The sequence below is a fragment of the Haliotis asinina genome, chromosome 5, assembly GCF_037392515.1.
Source record: "Haliotis asinina isolate JCU_RB_2024 chromosome 5, JCU_Hal_asi_v2, whole genome shotgun sequence".
Taxonomy (NCBI): domain Eukaryota; kingdom Metazoa; phylum Mollusca; class Gastropoda; order Lepetellida; family Haliotidae; genus Haliotis; species Haliotis asinina.
This window is the reverse complement of record NC_090284.1, coordinates 14,021,308-14,035,939: the sequence shown is the minus strand read 5'-3', so window position 1 is coordinate 14,035,939 and position 14,632 is coordinate 14,021,308. Positions and strand designations below refer to the sequence as shown.

At 37.0% G+C, this 14,632-nt stretch overlaps 1 protein-coding gene across 2 annotated transcripts; it reads right to left on the bottom strand.

Moving 5' to 3' along the window:
- Positions 1-1,906: 1,906 nt before the first annotated feature.
- On the bottom strand, positions 1,907-14,592 carry LOC137283518 (F-box/LRR-repeat protein 15-like). Of its 2 annotated transcripts, none has more exons than XM_067815065.1 (4): positions 14,494-14,592; positions 10,675-11,236; positions 5,760-5,891; positions 1,907-5,168 (listed from the first exon to the last, which is right to left on the bottom strand). In XM_067815065.1, exons 2-4 carry the CDS (start codon positions 11,223-11,225, stop codon positions 4,985-4,987), a joined length of 867 nt encoding a protein of 288 aa, XP_067671166.1. In that variant the 5' UTR covers positions 11,226-11,236; positions 14,494-14,592; the 3' UTR covers positions 1,907-4,984. The 2 variants fall into 2 exon arrangements, with proteins under 2 accessions (XP_067671166.1, XP_067671167.1); XM_067815066.1 differs by lacking the exon at positions 14,494-14,592 and adding an exon at positions 13,548-13,627.
- Between the last annotated feature and the right edge of the window lie 40 nt (positions 14,593-14,632).

The following is a 14,632-nucleotide window of genomic DNA, read 5'->3' as shown; positions in this document are numbered from 1 at the left end:
TGTACTTGGGCTTACTCCCTTCCAAACGAAACACCCAGGGAGACCGAACCAGGTCAGAGTAGGTGGGAGTACACTCAAGTGTACCAAACACTTTCCATTGGCTGGTTCATCTGCCAATACCCATAGGGCTGATTGTGTGCGAGATGACTTGTTTGATTGGCATTTTAGAAGTATTTGGTAGTTTCACATTACTTTGCAACTCACATAGGGAGTCAAAAATTAATGTGGAACTAACGAATGGTGAGTAACAAGAAGGTAAGGTTCTTTCTGGATAAGAACTTCTTTTATTGTATATGATGCAATGTTTTGCTATGGGATTCATATACCGTAGACAAACAAGAGTGATAACGGTATAAGAATCCATACCGAAACATTACAATAGAAGTTGTTATCCATAACTAGTGGATATGGAGGTTTTGTGAATACATGCTCTCTGCATTTGCATTCAATCCAATCAACAAATCCTGAGATGGTGAAATAATGCGTGGCTGGAAACTGTTATTCGTCCAAGTACAAAGCAGAACTTGAATCTGACAATCTGAGTTTGCACTGGTTTCCATCCAATCCAGTCATCCGAGAAAAATGGATCCAGTTTGTTTGCAGCCCACAGTCGTAATAACATCACACCTGCCAGTCTGGGTAATTACTTAAAGTGGCAGAGACAACACTGATGCGCGAGCCATAAGTCAATGTATTTTGTTCATGGTGTAGAGCCTGATAGGTTTAGTTCAAATTGCATGTGGTCAGTCACTGAAGTTGTTTATTGCATATTGTCATCATCAGACAGGCAACCACATAGGTGTCAATATAACAGACATTGAGTTTGGTCTGTGGCAGAGGCTGCTTATCACAATCAACATTTTTCCATGTTTTCATAGACATGAATGAAAACATTTCAGTTTCAAGCTGAGCAATTTTTAACAATGAAATTAGTATTTCTCAAGCAATACTTTCTTGACTTGGTTAGCACATCTACAGGTACAATGTATGGGACCAGTGTCTTTTTATTGCTGCAGGCCCAAAATGCTTGTAGTCAAAAGAAACATCTCTTGTTCTTCGACCGCAGCAATAGTCCTTGCATGCATCACATGCCTAGCCAGGTTTAAGCCGTGCGAACCTAATCACTGCACATGCGCTCTGGGCGCAGCACAACTCTTGAAACCACTTCTTCCCCCAATGCGGGGGAAAAATTAGTGAATCATTTGAACTCCAATTTCGTGAGGCTTTTTTTAATCGTGTTACTTTTCAACTGTATAAGTTGAATTTGCATTTTTGATAATTTGTTACTGTAAGTCCACGCCAAAAGGAATCAGAATCTGCAAAGTTGAGTTTAAGTAATTACATGTAATTTGTGGCTCTTGTCTGTGTCCTTTTGGAATTGTACCTTACATATGTCCCTTGCATTCTGGGTGGTGGGGTAGCCTAGTGGTTAAGGTGTTGGTTCATCACTTCAAAGACCCAGGTTAGTCCCCACATGGTTACAATAAAGTCCATTTCTGGTTTCCCCCACCATGATATTGCTAGAATATTGCTAAAAGCGGCATAAAACAAAACTCACCTGGATGTGACAGATATGGTGATATGAGTGTCTTAGCTGGATCTGCTACTCTGGCTTTGTGAAATGGTCTGTCAGCATATCCTGCTTGAAAGCATGGGAGGTTACTCATAATATCTGCCCCTGCTAATCCAACAGGGTTGTCAAGGAGTGTGCGTTCACTGCTTCTTGTTTTTAGCAAAGACCAAGCAATATCATGGCAAAGGACACCAAATATGGACTTTGTTTAATGTATCCATGTGGGGAATCAAACTCAGATCTCTGAGTAAAGAGCATGAAACCTATTCATTAAGCTATCTCATGCTGCTCCTAGTGAGAGTTCTTGATGATAAAAAAAGTGTAATAACCAGATTATAAACATTCTTTATTACCAATAAATATACCACCAGACATTGCATGGAAAGACTGTAGCTACAATACATGTTCAACAACAAAGTGAGAGCATCAGCTTGCTTTATGAAGGTGGAAAGCCTAAAGTAAAAAGTGAATGAATAATGATTTTTGAGTCTTATAATCAGTATTTCTGTCATATTGTGACATTAAAAGTAAATGAGATATTGGACCTTTCAGTCTAAAACACAAATGTCCTCAATTGTTTGGAAGAAATACTAAAACAAAATATGCAAAACCTACAAGTTTAAAAATGGAATAAACTATATTTCATTCATAGTGAGCAATCTAGGTGCACGATATCTTTGGCAAAGATGAAATCGAAATTGTAATGTGAGCCTTCCATTATAACTTTGTGTGAGTAATTGTTATGTTTATGTTTTGAGAGGATATTATTCAAAAGAAACCAGATTTCTTTATAGCCATTGTAGATTAACTAAATAATTACAAATTAATAAAAGCAAAAATTGGTGTACTCCCACTTGTTTTGAGTAGTTCCTATGTCATTATGCACATAAACAGATAAAGCTCCTGTGATACACAATTCAACAATAATCTTATATGAAGGTATATGCATGAATTTATCTCAATACTTTCAACTAGATATGAATCAAAATGTTACAAAACAGTTTTCTTCCATAGACAGGTATTCTGACAAATCTTGACATATTCGCATATGAACAATACTCACTTTTGTTAGATACATGAGTATTACTTCATGCACATCATCAACACAAATGGCAGTTTTTCATTCTCTACTGTAACAGAAATATTCACATCGATGCAGTGATTCAAACAGTAATGGCATAGTTGACTTTGAGTGAAGATATCCGTGTTTTCATTTACAAACACAAGCAACATTCATCACACTCCTTTTCCAATACTTGTCACCTGTACTGGATCCAAATGCAGGAAACATCTCTAGACCCCATGCTTTTCACCCCAACTGGAATCCAAGGCAGAAGATATCCACAGACTTCTACCCCAGTACCCAATGTACACTGGAGAAGGTGTTCCATATATCTTATGTTTTCTTTAAACGACCGTCACAACACAATTGTTGTAGAAACTTATGAGGCCCTGGTCGGTGGACTGCACTCAACACAACTCGCATGTCCGGATGTTGGATTCACCAGCATCTGGTGTACAACTATAGATTGTACAATACTTCAGTTATCTCCCTTTAGTCCTTCCAGAAAAGGATAGATTCCAATACCAAATACTTATCTTCCTTTAGTAATTCCACAAAAGAATAGGTCTCTGTAATCTGTGTTTGTTCCTTCATAGCAAGTCTAAACTGACTGATGCAACAAATGATTATCATGTCTTTTTTTTAACTTTTTTTTAAACCAAAACAAACTGACAACTTTTAACCTGACAAAAGAAAATTCACTCATATCACTTCTTTCAACAGATGTACAACAAAATACCTAACACAGGTGCACATACACTTACAGCAACACAAGGAGATATTAATAAATGAACAAGGCAATCCAGTGATTCATATTAGAAGCAGCAATCCAGTCATCAGAAGACATTTACAGGACAACAAAGATGTCCCTGAGTCTGACTTCCTGATCAATCAAGTCACCTCCTATAACCAGTATAGGTTAGAGATTTATTATAACATGGGATCCCAGTGGGTCCCAAATTAGGTCAACTCTTACAACTGGTACTTTGAACACTCCACATCAGGTCCTGAAGAAAGAGTGACCTGTACCTACACAAATACTGACAATACATCTCATCCACCTTAACATCAGTAATCACATTCATCAACATCATTCATTGTCGACATCACTCATTTTCATCATCATCACTCATTGTACTCATCATCACTCATTGTACTCATCATCACCACCTCTTATCAGCATCATCACTCAATGTCAATATCATGATCAAATTTATCATCACAATAATTACAAAATAAGTACAGGTTAAAATAAAACATTACCAGACCATGTTACATGAAATCATACTGCAAATCTATTAGGGATAATGTCTGGTTCATTTCCTTGATTAAAAACACATTCCATAAACATTTTGCAGTCTTCATTTTCTTCAACTTATGAGAGTTTGTCATACCAAATGACAGAACTGCCCACTACACAAGACGCATATACATAGTCAATAACAATTCTCTACTACACAAGTAGCTCCCATTTCTGTCATCTCAGAAATTTCATGCCAAAAATCCATTAAATCACAAGCCTGAAAACTAAAAGAAAATGAATGTGCTAAAATGAGGTAGTACAAAATATACTAAGATGACGCTGTAAGATGGTATATGATTCACAACCTTTAGGGAACATACAACTTGCTGTATTTGAACAGCATTAACAGAACAAATCATAGCATAACATGGTTTCCACAGGTTTGTAAACCTATCCTAGTTGTCCCTCAAAACAAAATAAAAGGCTGAAGTGTCAATCTTTCATTTTACAAGCAGAAGTCAAATATGGTGGTACTCCTTTAGTTTACTGTTTCAATCAACCACCTTTCACTTTTGAAAGAAAAGAGAAATATGTCACCAAGCAAATGGCATACTACTGAAAGGTACTGACTGAAAAAGTGGATTAAAGTGGATTTTTTTTCTATAACACCGTCCAGAAAAGTTTGGTTAGAAGTTTGAAAACTGTATACATACAGCATGTGTTAGTGATAATGTGATTTACATGTTGGAAGTTGCACGTACTTTGGTGGAAGATATTAACACTTGGAATGTCCATCAAAGTCTATAAGGGCAGCGTTTTTATTTTATGTGTTTCTCATTGCCCAACTGACCCCTTTAATTTTATTATGCTGCCACAAGTCCAAAGAATGTGAGAAATTGTAATAAGAATACTTGAGAATCAAGAACATTATTCAGATAATTTTGTATTCATTATTATTATTTTTTTTGGGGGGGGGGGCTGACCGACTGACCCATGTTCAGAATTTGAATTTGAAACACATAAATGAAAATTATGCCCTATTGAATGACTTCCAGTGTAATGCTTTGGAGATACACAGACAACAGCGTCTCCAAGACAGAGGACTTCAAATCTGTACATTCAGGTTATGGATATTTCGATGTAGATAGCTGAGAGTCTGTGCCTGTGGAGGTGGAGGCACATCCATCTTTATACCGCGTGCTCGGAGTCGGGCCAGGCTGATCTCATTCACTCCCCGACAATCTTTTATCTCGAGAGCCTTCAGCCCCATACAGAACTCGCCCAACAACCTGAAGTACACAATGTTATTGTGGTTATACAATATACTTTATTAATACTTGACAGTTTTGTATACAGTGTCATGGTTTTGTGAGTCAATAGTCTTTAGTACCACATCAGCAATTTGTAGCTATGAAATGATATTTATTAAGTCTTATACAGGCACTTAGAAGATATGAACATGAAGACATTGATCCTTTCATTGACAACTTTAGTATTCTTTGTAACAATGTTACACTGTTACTTCTCGCCCCTTTATCAGAAGTAATTTCTTTTATGATGACAAAGACGTCAACGATGGTGGTGATGAGGATGATGATGATGATGAGGAGGAGGAGGACAATGACGACAACAGTGGCGGTGGCGGTGGAGGTGATGGTAATGATGACGATTGAACTTATTGTAAGTTATAGAAGCACACACAGAGTGTGTTAGTTTTAAGTTACTTTTAGCAATCATCCAGCAAAATCACGACATGGATCACCAAAAATGGGTTTCACTCACTGTACCCATGTGAGGAACTGAACCTAGATCCTCGGCATGACAATTGAGCCTTTAACCCACTAGGCTATCCCTCCACCTCAAAACTGATTAAAGCCTACCTGATAGAATCATTGGTGACTCGCCAACAGCCATGGATGTTCAGGTGCTGCAGGCTGGGGCTATTATGGGATATCACAGATATTGCTGTGTCGGTCAAACCATAGATCTTTGACACAGACAGGTAGCGGATCCTGAATACAAATTGTCAGGCTTACACACAGTCCATACAACAATAGTTTGTACAGTTATTGCTCCTGCATCAACGATAAATACACGTTCATCAGAGAAATACACAAGTCGTGACTTTTACATATCTTCATTTTTTTAGCCTACTTAACAGACATGTGCCATGGTTACCATGACTACTGGAGATAGTAGCCATGTGTATTTCTTGGTGTTGAAGGACCATAATTTGTGTATGTCTGTGACATACTGACCATGGGGGATCTGAGTAATAGTGTCTGAATCACATTATTTTCCTTAATGCAATGGCATTAAATGAAGCTCCTCTAGATTTCTTCATATTTTCACTGGGGCTCCTTTCCAATTTAAACAGAATTAATTGGCTCTGATATATTTTCAGAAACTAAGCTCTAGTCTTATGTTGGGCTAAGAGGTGCGGGGGCTAAGTAATTATTATCCTCTCACAGTGAAAGCCAAATGGGTTTCATGTTGCTGCCAAGGTTGTCACTAAGACAGCTACTTACACTGGTCCAGATTTATAGGATATTTACATATGGCACATATCCATGCACTAATGCATGCTCGAGGTACTGGTATTTTTTCTCGATCACTGGATGTCAATCTGAACAGCACATCATATTATCAATCTCACCTCCCTGGGGAGTATGCATCTCTTGCAGCCACTAGGCACACCAAGCTTTTGTGGCTTTCTCCTCCTAATGAGGAATCCATTAACAGTTGGGTGGACTGGGACACATAGTCACAGTACTATGCTGGTTTTACTGTGCCAACCCTTTGATATACAATGCCACAGTTTAACATGGACACCAAAATTAGATTCAAGGCTCTACTGAAGGCAAACCCCAGGATGTATAACAATTCTATCCTTTAATACATTTAAAGAGGAAAGTTCAGATACATACACAGTACCAGGACTCCAGTCTGCTACAAGGATATTTATATTTTTTAGAAATTATCACTCAAACTATAAATTATTATTCTAGGGACTTGAGCAAGTACACGTCAACACCCTATCCTGACAAACATATATTTAATCCCCTTAATAACAAGAATATGGATATCAGAATCTTTTGGTATGACACTGCTTCGATTAACAAGGACCCTTCAGCTCTCCCCACCTTCCTCAACGTCACAGGAACAGTTACAAGATCTCAATAACCAAGTACTATATCTACATCATTGTCCACAGTGCATTTGTTTTGAAATGAAAATGATAGATGAATGCCAGATATTAAATAAGAATCAGGAAGAATCCTTTGTCACTATGGTACACTCACCTAACCTTGATTTGAAGATCAAAGAGAAGTGTGGCCAAAATCTTATTGTAAAATGCTTCATTTTGAATATCTTATTCATTGATTTAGCAAATTGAAAATGGCTAATATTCTACTTGTGAATGAAAAGTTTGTTTACTGAAACCATTTACAACCATCCCCCTTTCGCACTCACGCAAACTGTAACATCACGTTTTGTGGATTACGTAGTCAGTTACTGTATATCCAACTATACAACAGACCAGTGCAATAACTGTTGACACCTAGGGAAGACGATGACAAGATGTGAGAAGATTGCTAAAGGTATCTTTTTCCTTGATATTTTGTAAAAGTTAAATCTGGCATTAGGGGCATTAATGATCATGTACTATTTATCTCAGTGCTGAAAAATTAGATTTAGTATATTTACACGTAGTGCCGAGATTTGGAGTAAGGAATTGTGCAATTGTGTGTACATCAAAAGTACCGCTTTGTCATGCATATGACACTTAATTTACAAGATAGCACAATAATTACCGCAATCCATGAATTACGTCACAATTAAAATTTATTATCAGATAATCCTGTGTACTTTGTGAGGTAATATATTTCTGGGATTGAAGAAGTGGCTGCCATCATGCAAGGGATTATCAACAATCACAACAACAACTGAAATGAACTTGGTAAACTGATGACCATCATTGGAATACACTCATCATACTACATAAATTGAAATGATATTTCAATTATTTCCAGTTCATGAACCATGATTTTTAACACGATATTATGATCTCCAGACTCCATCTGCCACTCTATGTTTTATACACATAAACATATCACTACATTGTTCTATGATATTTTTGTAATGTTATTGTTTATGTAAACAAAAGTTGCTTTAAAAATGTTAGAAAATATTGTGCAATATCCTTACTGTAATACGATTTTCACATATGGAGCATTATGCCGTCCTGTAGTGCTAAATGAATACATGCATACAAGTACAGATATTGTTACATAGACATTACAACATTCTTTCTGTCTCTCATTTATTCAATCACTCCACACACACAATCTCATTAATATATTCAGAATAATTCACAATGCCCTCAGTAAATTTGTGTAAAATAATACTTAATCCTTAATAGCCTTGGAAAAACGTTGATTACTCACCCTTTACATTACTGCAATTTATTCAAGTTGGCATAATTGATTTTCCCAATTCTTTTGGACAGTTTTATTGACATGATTAACTAGGGTTTTTTTAAGAGGTGTTAAACAAGTCGTCAAATATACATTAACCAGCACGACTAGGAAGCCATGAATTCATTTTCATCGAGAAATAACATATCTGAAGCATCGATTCATGATACAAACAAATTATAAAAATGAGCAGAGAAATCTGGACACCAGATGGCGTAGCCATTTATTTAATTGGCTTTATTTGCCGAATATGTGAAAATGAACACAATGAGAAACACAACAAAGGTGTACAACATAATTACATCATTTCCTGAATGTGCAATAAATTAAATATTAATCATGTTAATATAGGTACTGGATACACCTAAAACAGTTTCTGTGGTAATAAAATGAAAAATTGTTTTTGAAAAATACTGAAATTTACTGTCGTGTCATTTTCACTTCATGTCATTTAGACTTTTTACTATAGGATGTTCATAATTTTTCAAGTATGTTTTTTTATGATGGAAAAAACAAATGCAAGCGTGAGATTTAGCTCTCATAACCACACTAATGAGTCTAACAAAACCTAGGAGGTCACATCAGGTAACCTTAGAGATTGACTAATCAGAACTCAGTTTACCAAATCGCAAGAGTGGACATTTGCACGTACCTTCTGAACTTCTACCTCAGAAAGGTTCGTACCCGAACGATTCCAAATGCTATTTTCCATACAGTCGCTCCCGGGTAATGCATATGGAGCATGCTACAATACTCTCAATCCCATATGGGACTCAATCTCAAAAGTATTAAAATATGAACTTTACCATGGAAGTGTAGTCCCAAACACTTTACTACCTTCTAAAAGGTACTTCTGTTCACAGTTCATCCCGTTTGTGGTGTACACTCTCTTATAAATTTACCGTGATGTCACTCTGTTGTCTCGCCTGATTCTCCTCTAAACGTAAACCTCTACATACTTTGGGCATTTTCCATGAAATCTCATGGATTTTCTACAGAATTGCCTGCAGCCGAGGGATCTTCTGAGGAAATGCCTTTGACTCTTAATTACTACTTGTTTTGATGATTGATATAATTTTATCCTGCTGTCACTGAATATGATCTAGACTAATGCTTAGTCTCAGAATATATATAATTTTGATAGTAACAAACTAAAACACATAAACTGAAAAGGAGCCCCAAGGTAACTAGAGATTCAGAACCTGAGAAAATCTAGACTTGCTTAATTTAAGGCTTTAGCACTGCAAACAGCGCTTGGAAGTCAAGAAAATAATGGTTCAGGGACTGTGAGACAGACTAAATATGATGATAAAATATCACATTACTCAAAACTTCCAATACATTGAGCCAATACCTGGTTTCAATAGTAAATACCAAATACTAAAATTATACCTAAAGTACTTCTTCTGTTGGCTCATAACTCGGATCAAAACCTCTTCCTCAGTTTTGTTTGGGAAAGTAAACCCTGGCCTCGGCCTCACCAATCATGGTAATGGTGTTGTCACTTGCTGATTATACCCATGAAGGTCCTGGGGTAGAATAGAACCTTCAGCAACCCATGCTTGCCTTAAAAAGCAACTATGCTTGTCATATGAGGCGACTAATGGGATCGGGTGGTCAGGCTCGCTGACTTGCTTGACACATGTCATCGGTTCCCAATTGTGCAGAACAATGCTGACGTTGGTCACTGGATTGTCTGGTCCAGTCTCGATTATTTACAGACTGCCGCCATATAGCTGGAATATTGCTGAGTGTGGCATAAAACTAAACTCACTCACTCATTCACTCATTTGCTGCTTAGCATTTATAAGTTCAAAGACAGGGATACCTACATAAATTTCAAACTGCATTTTAATCTGTGCATCAACACTTGCATTATGTAAATAACATTGTTTCACTTCACTATAATAATGATATTTGCAAAATACTGGAAATTCTTAGAAAAGAATTCTTTATTTACAGGCTTATAGATCCACCAAACAAACATTAATTCATCACTGTTTTAATAAACAAAATGAGACAAAATAAAATGAGTTCAAAATAGTAAAATATTATTTTCATTATTAGATTAGTTTAAAGAATTCCATAAATCATAAAACAGACAATTCTGGTTTTAGCATATTCCGGGTTTTAGCATATTCCAGGTTTTAGCATATTCCAGGTTTAAGCATATTCCAGGTTTTAGCATATTCCAGTAGGTGACTTAGGTTTTATGCTGCCATAGCCGTATTCCTTGGTCTTTAGTGTGACAAGCTAATGCCTTAACCAGTATACTACCCTACTGCACCTACCTAAAAAGATGTGACAATGGACTTACTTTTTACCATAAACAATGAGTTGACTGATGACTTCATCATCCAAGTTCCAGCATCCGGTCAGATCCACGTGTTCCAGCTCTAGACAGTTGACCAGCAACCCAGTCAGAGCCTCCTTGCTCACCCAATGGCAGTCTCGCAGCACAAGCACCTGCAGCTCATGACAGTTCACAGCCAACACATTCACACACAGGTTCGTCAAGTTGGAACAGTTTGTTAAATCTACCTTCACTAAGCTAGGATTATTAAGTAGCACAGGTTTCAGGATAGCATCTGACAGCCAATCTTTAGAGTTGCGCAGTGTGAGTTTCTTCAAACATAGATTGTTGTGTGACATGAGAACGAATGCTTCGGCTGTGACCCGTGCAGCCACTCGACTTAGGTCAAGGGTGAAGGTTGTTCTGAAGTAGGTATCTACAAGATCACGGAACTGAGTAGAGATGACGCGGAGTTGAAAGACCTCCTTGACAGACAGGTAGGGGAAGAGGTGTTGACAAATAACATGCTCCCAAGGTAGACTGAGGATTGTCACGGTGCCACCATCTGTTGCCATTCTGAACTGGCCTGCAACAGAGCATGAGAGGTACAAATAAGCTGTATATCTGTGTAAATTATGCAAATATTTATGTGAAACCTCAACTGGACTTGGCAACATACAGTCTTTCTTATCAGTTCTCATGTTACAGATCGAATATAAATAACATTTAACAAACATTTAAACCAATATTTAGACTATATTATATTTTCACAATTAAAAGCAAATGGCAAAATACCCAATTAGATTTGATTGAAGTGGGTAGAATTTGTTTGGTTATTCAAAGGAAAACTATGATACCCGGTTGATATGAGATGAACACAAGTACATAACTCAGTGACTGAAAAAGTTATCTTTAGCTCTAAAACATACAATGATCATTGTGATTGGTAGAATTCATGGGGCAAATGTAGGATTTGAACCCATGTCTAACAGTTGTTTGGAGATGAACCTAAAATCTGCTGATAGGTTGGTTGCTCAATGCTGCACTCAATTACTGAGTGACTCAGAAATATTCCAGCTATGGTGGGGGCAGTCTGTAAATATCACTAAACATGTCCAAGCCAGACAATCTAAAGATCAACAGCATAAGCATCAATGGGCGATCTTTTTGATGCGAGGGGTGATAACGCTCCTTTTGATATGATATAGGGGACAGTTCAACGTCTTGCTTCTGGTCTGATTCCTGACTCAAAGTGAGCTGCGACAACTTGCTACAAATAAACAGAACCCAGCAAACCCGTTGCCGTGGTCACCTTCACTGAAAATATGATCGTTTACGACCAAAAGCCATTAACTGACATTTTTTGCTTTGATTTTTAGTTTAGAAAAGCATCGTTTGTTTAATTTTCAAATGCAGTATGAATTGATGCCATGAAAAGGCGGTATATTGTCATGGTATTTCCTACAACAGAACACGAGGCAGTGCAAGTCTCAGATGTTGTCGCATCTATGAAATAATCAAATTTTTTCTTATATGTTATCAATCCTTTTTTTATTCCCAATGGTAATTCTTTACAATTGATTGGGCTTGGTAGAGGAGTGCATCATAAGCAGATGGAATGAAATATCCTTGGTCACGGTTGATGGTGGGCTTGTGGTGTTTGATGTGAATGGCTTCGGTGAGCTTGCGTTTGGTGAAGTCCGTTTGGTTGTTGGCTAGGATTGTGATGTCAGACCACTCTATTTGATGATTAGGGTTTTCTTTGATGTGGTATAAACATCTCATCCTCCATTGTAATTCCTTCATTGTAACCCCCTTTATTTGTACATGTCTGGCTTCCATTCACTATCCTTTGTGTACTACTGGCTTCTCCAGCTTTCTGCTTCTCCAATCATGGCATTATGTTGCTCCGGTTGTCAATTGTGTTTTCTTTGTAAACTATGTTATCTCACTGTTTTAATTAGTATATAAATATATATATACAAGTTCTGGATTTTATGTACCATTCCTGCTTGACAACGGTACAAAAATCTGTATCGAAATGTCTCAATCACACAATAAGAAGTTGTTATCCATAACAATTTATCCTATTTGTACTGATGTATGTAGACACTGCAGGAAAATGTAAACCATTCGACGCGGCCATTTATTATAATAGAGATTGAAATTTATTATCAATATGAATATGTGTATTGTTTAGTTGTGTAATGAAAAATAGAATTTGCAAAGTGTCCTTGATTATGCACTTAACTTAATGGAAATTTTGCTTCCTCTGTCTGAAATAGTCTGAAGTAGTATATTTAATAAATTAATATTTTAATATTATTTTCCTTACTATGACTTAAGAAAAAAACACATTTAACTGACACCTTTAATTCAGGGTACATTAAAAGGCAGTCATTGTAGAAATTTCCCAATATTTTTATTATTGTTTATCTATGCGGTGAATTTATATTTAATGCATCACAAACCATTACGAAAATAAAAAAGTAGACTTTAGTTATGCCCATGTTCATCGCATTTGAAAATTGGCTACATGTTGACGATGATTGACATAATTCGTCCATTACTGTTATTACACAATTACCTGACCATTGTTTCCAACTTATCTCTCTACCTGCCAAATATTTGTGTTGTCAAAAAACTCAATCCCATCTTGTATGATCAGATGAAATTTACGTAACAAAGACTTTCAGTATTTGACATTTCGTGCACTGTATCAGTTCCCCACTGTCATGAATTCCATGAATGCAGCCATATCGGACGTAATACTAAAACGATTTGAGTACATATACAATGAAAATACACTGAAGTTCTAAATGTCTGATGTACTGAGACATCTAGTGCAAGACTTAAATTACTGATAGCAAAACGTCAACAAAACAACAAAACATGACCTGAAAAAGATCAGCTGATTCCACCGCCTCGCTTCGAACTGCAATTCTGCGATTCCTACTTGCAATGTAAGTCGTCATGACTGTCCCAGGGGTATCACAGAATCATGGAGTAAATATTTCAAGACATAACACTTGATACATCATTGTTAAAGGGAAAAGATATGCTGTCCATGCACTGGTGTGAATGTTATTGGCGAAGGTGAAGGCTATACAGGTTAACTGTTTCTAACTGTAATAATAACATGTACGGCTCACATCGCGCATACGACATGCACTGTCAGTTTAAGGTTGGACTGTCCGGATCAGCACACCTAGCGGATTAGTGAAGGGAAGATAAATTCAAAAAGATCACCCATTGGACACTATTTTTACTTTCCTCCAATAATCACTTGAAAATTAAACAATGGACAACATGCTGCATTTTGATCCCAGGCTGTTACAAGATATGAGCTGGTTTAAACAGTCATCAGCATGGCCAATCCCAGCAATTATTATACTATCACATGCTTTTAATGTGTTGAGATTCCAGTCAAGGTAAAGGAGCCATTATAGAATACGTTCGCCACCCTAACTTAATCCTAACCCAACCTAACCCTAACCCAACCCTTTTGATTATCAGTGGCACAAAATATTGGTGGAATAAGGTAAACATGGTGGTAAAATAGCAACATTATTAAGTGACAAACGTATTCTATAATCGCACTCGTGTCACCATTTCCGAAAAATCGCCAAGTTAAAATTTTGACAGTTTAAACAATGTAGTAGAGAAAGTCTCGAGCGATCAGCTGATTAGGCCACTGACACTGACGGACCTTGCTTTGGTACCCCATGTACAACTTGGCATGCGATCCCTTTGCCCAGGTCTTACGCGGTAGTGATGATACTGACATTGAATACATTGGGACGTTGGAATCGTTAATGGCTGTAAATAACTCGCCTCCCTCACCTCAAGACTTATTGTCTTTCAACCGGTTAACTCATTCTAATTTTCCGTATCAAGCACCTGTCAGACTACAAACTCCTTACAACGCGTTATGATGATTTCACTCAGTTTGCCATCTACGTCGCTGTAAGGAGTGTAAGAT

Coding starts and splice junctions, on each gene's coding strand:
- LOC137283518 (XM_067815065.1), bottom strand. CDS start 11,225: ATGGCAACAGATGGTGGCACCGTGACAATCCTCAGTCTACCTTGGGAG. Junction 5,892..10,674: donor CTCATTGTTTATGGTAAAAA/GTAAGTCCATTG, acceptor ATTTGTATTCAG/GATCCGCTACCTGTCTGTGT. Junction 5,169..5,759: donor GTCACCAATGATTCTATCAG/GTAGGCTTTAAT, acceptor TGTGTACTTCAG/GTTGTTGGGCGAGTTCTGTA.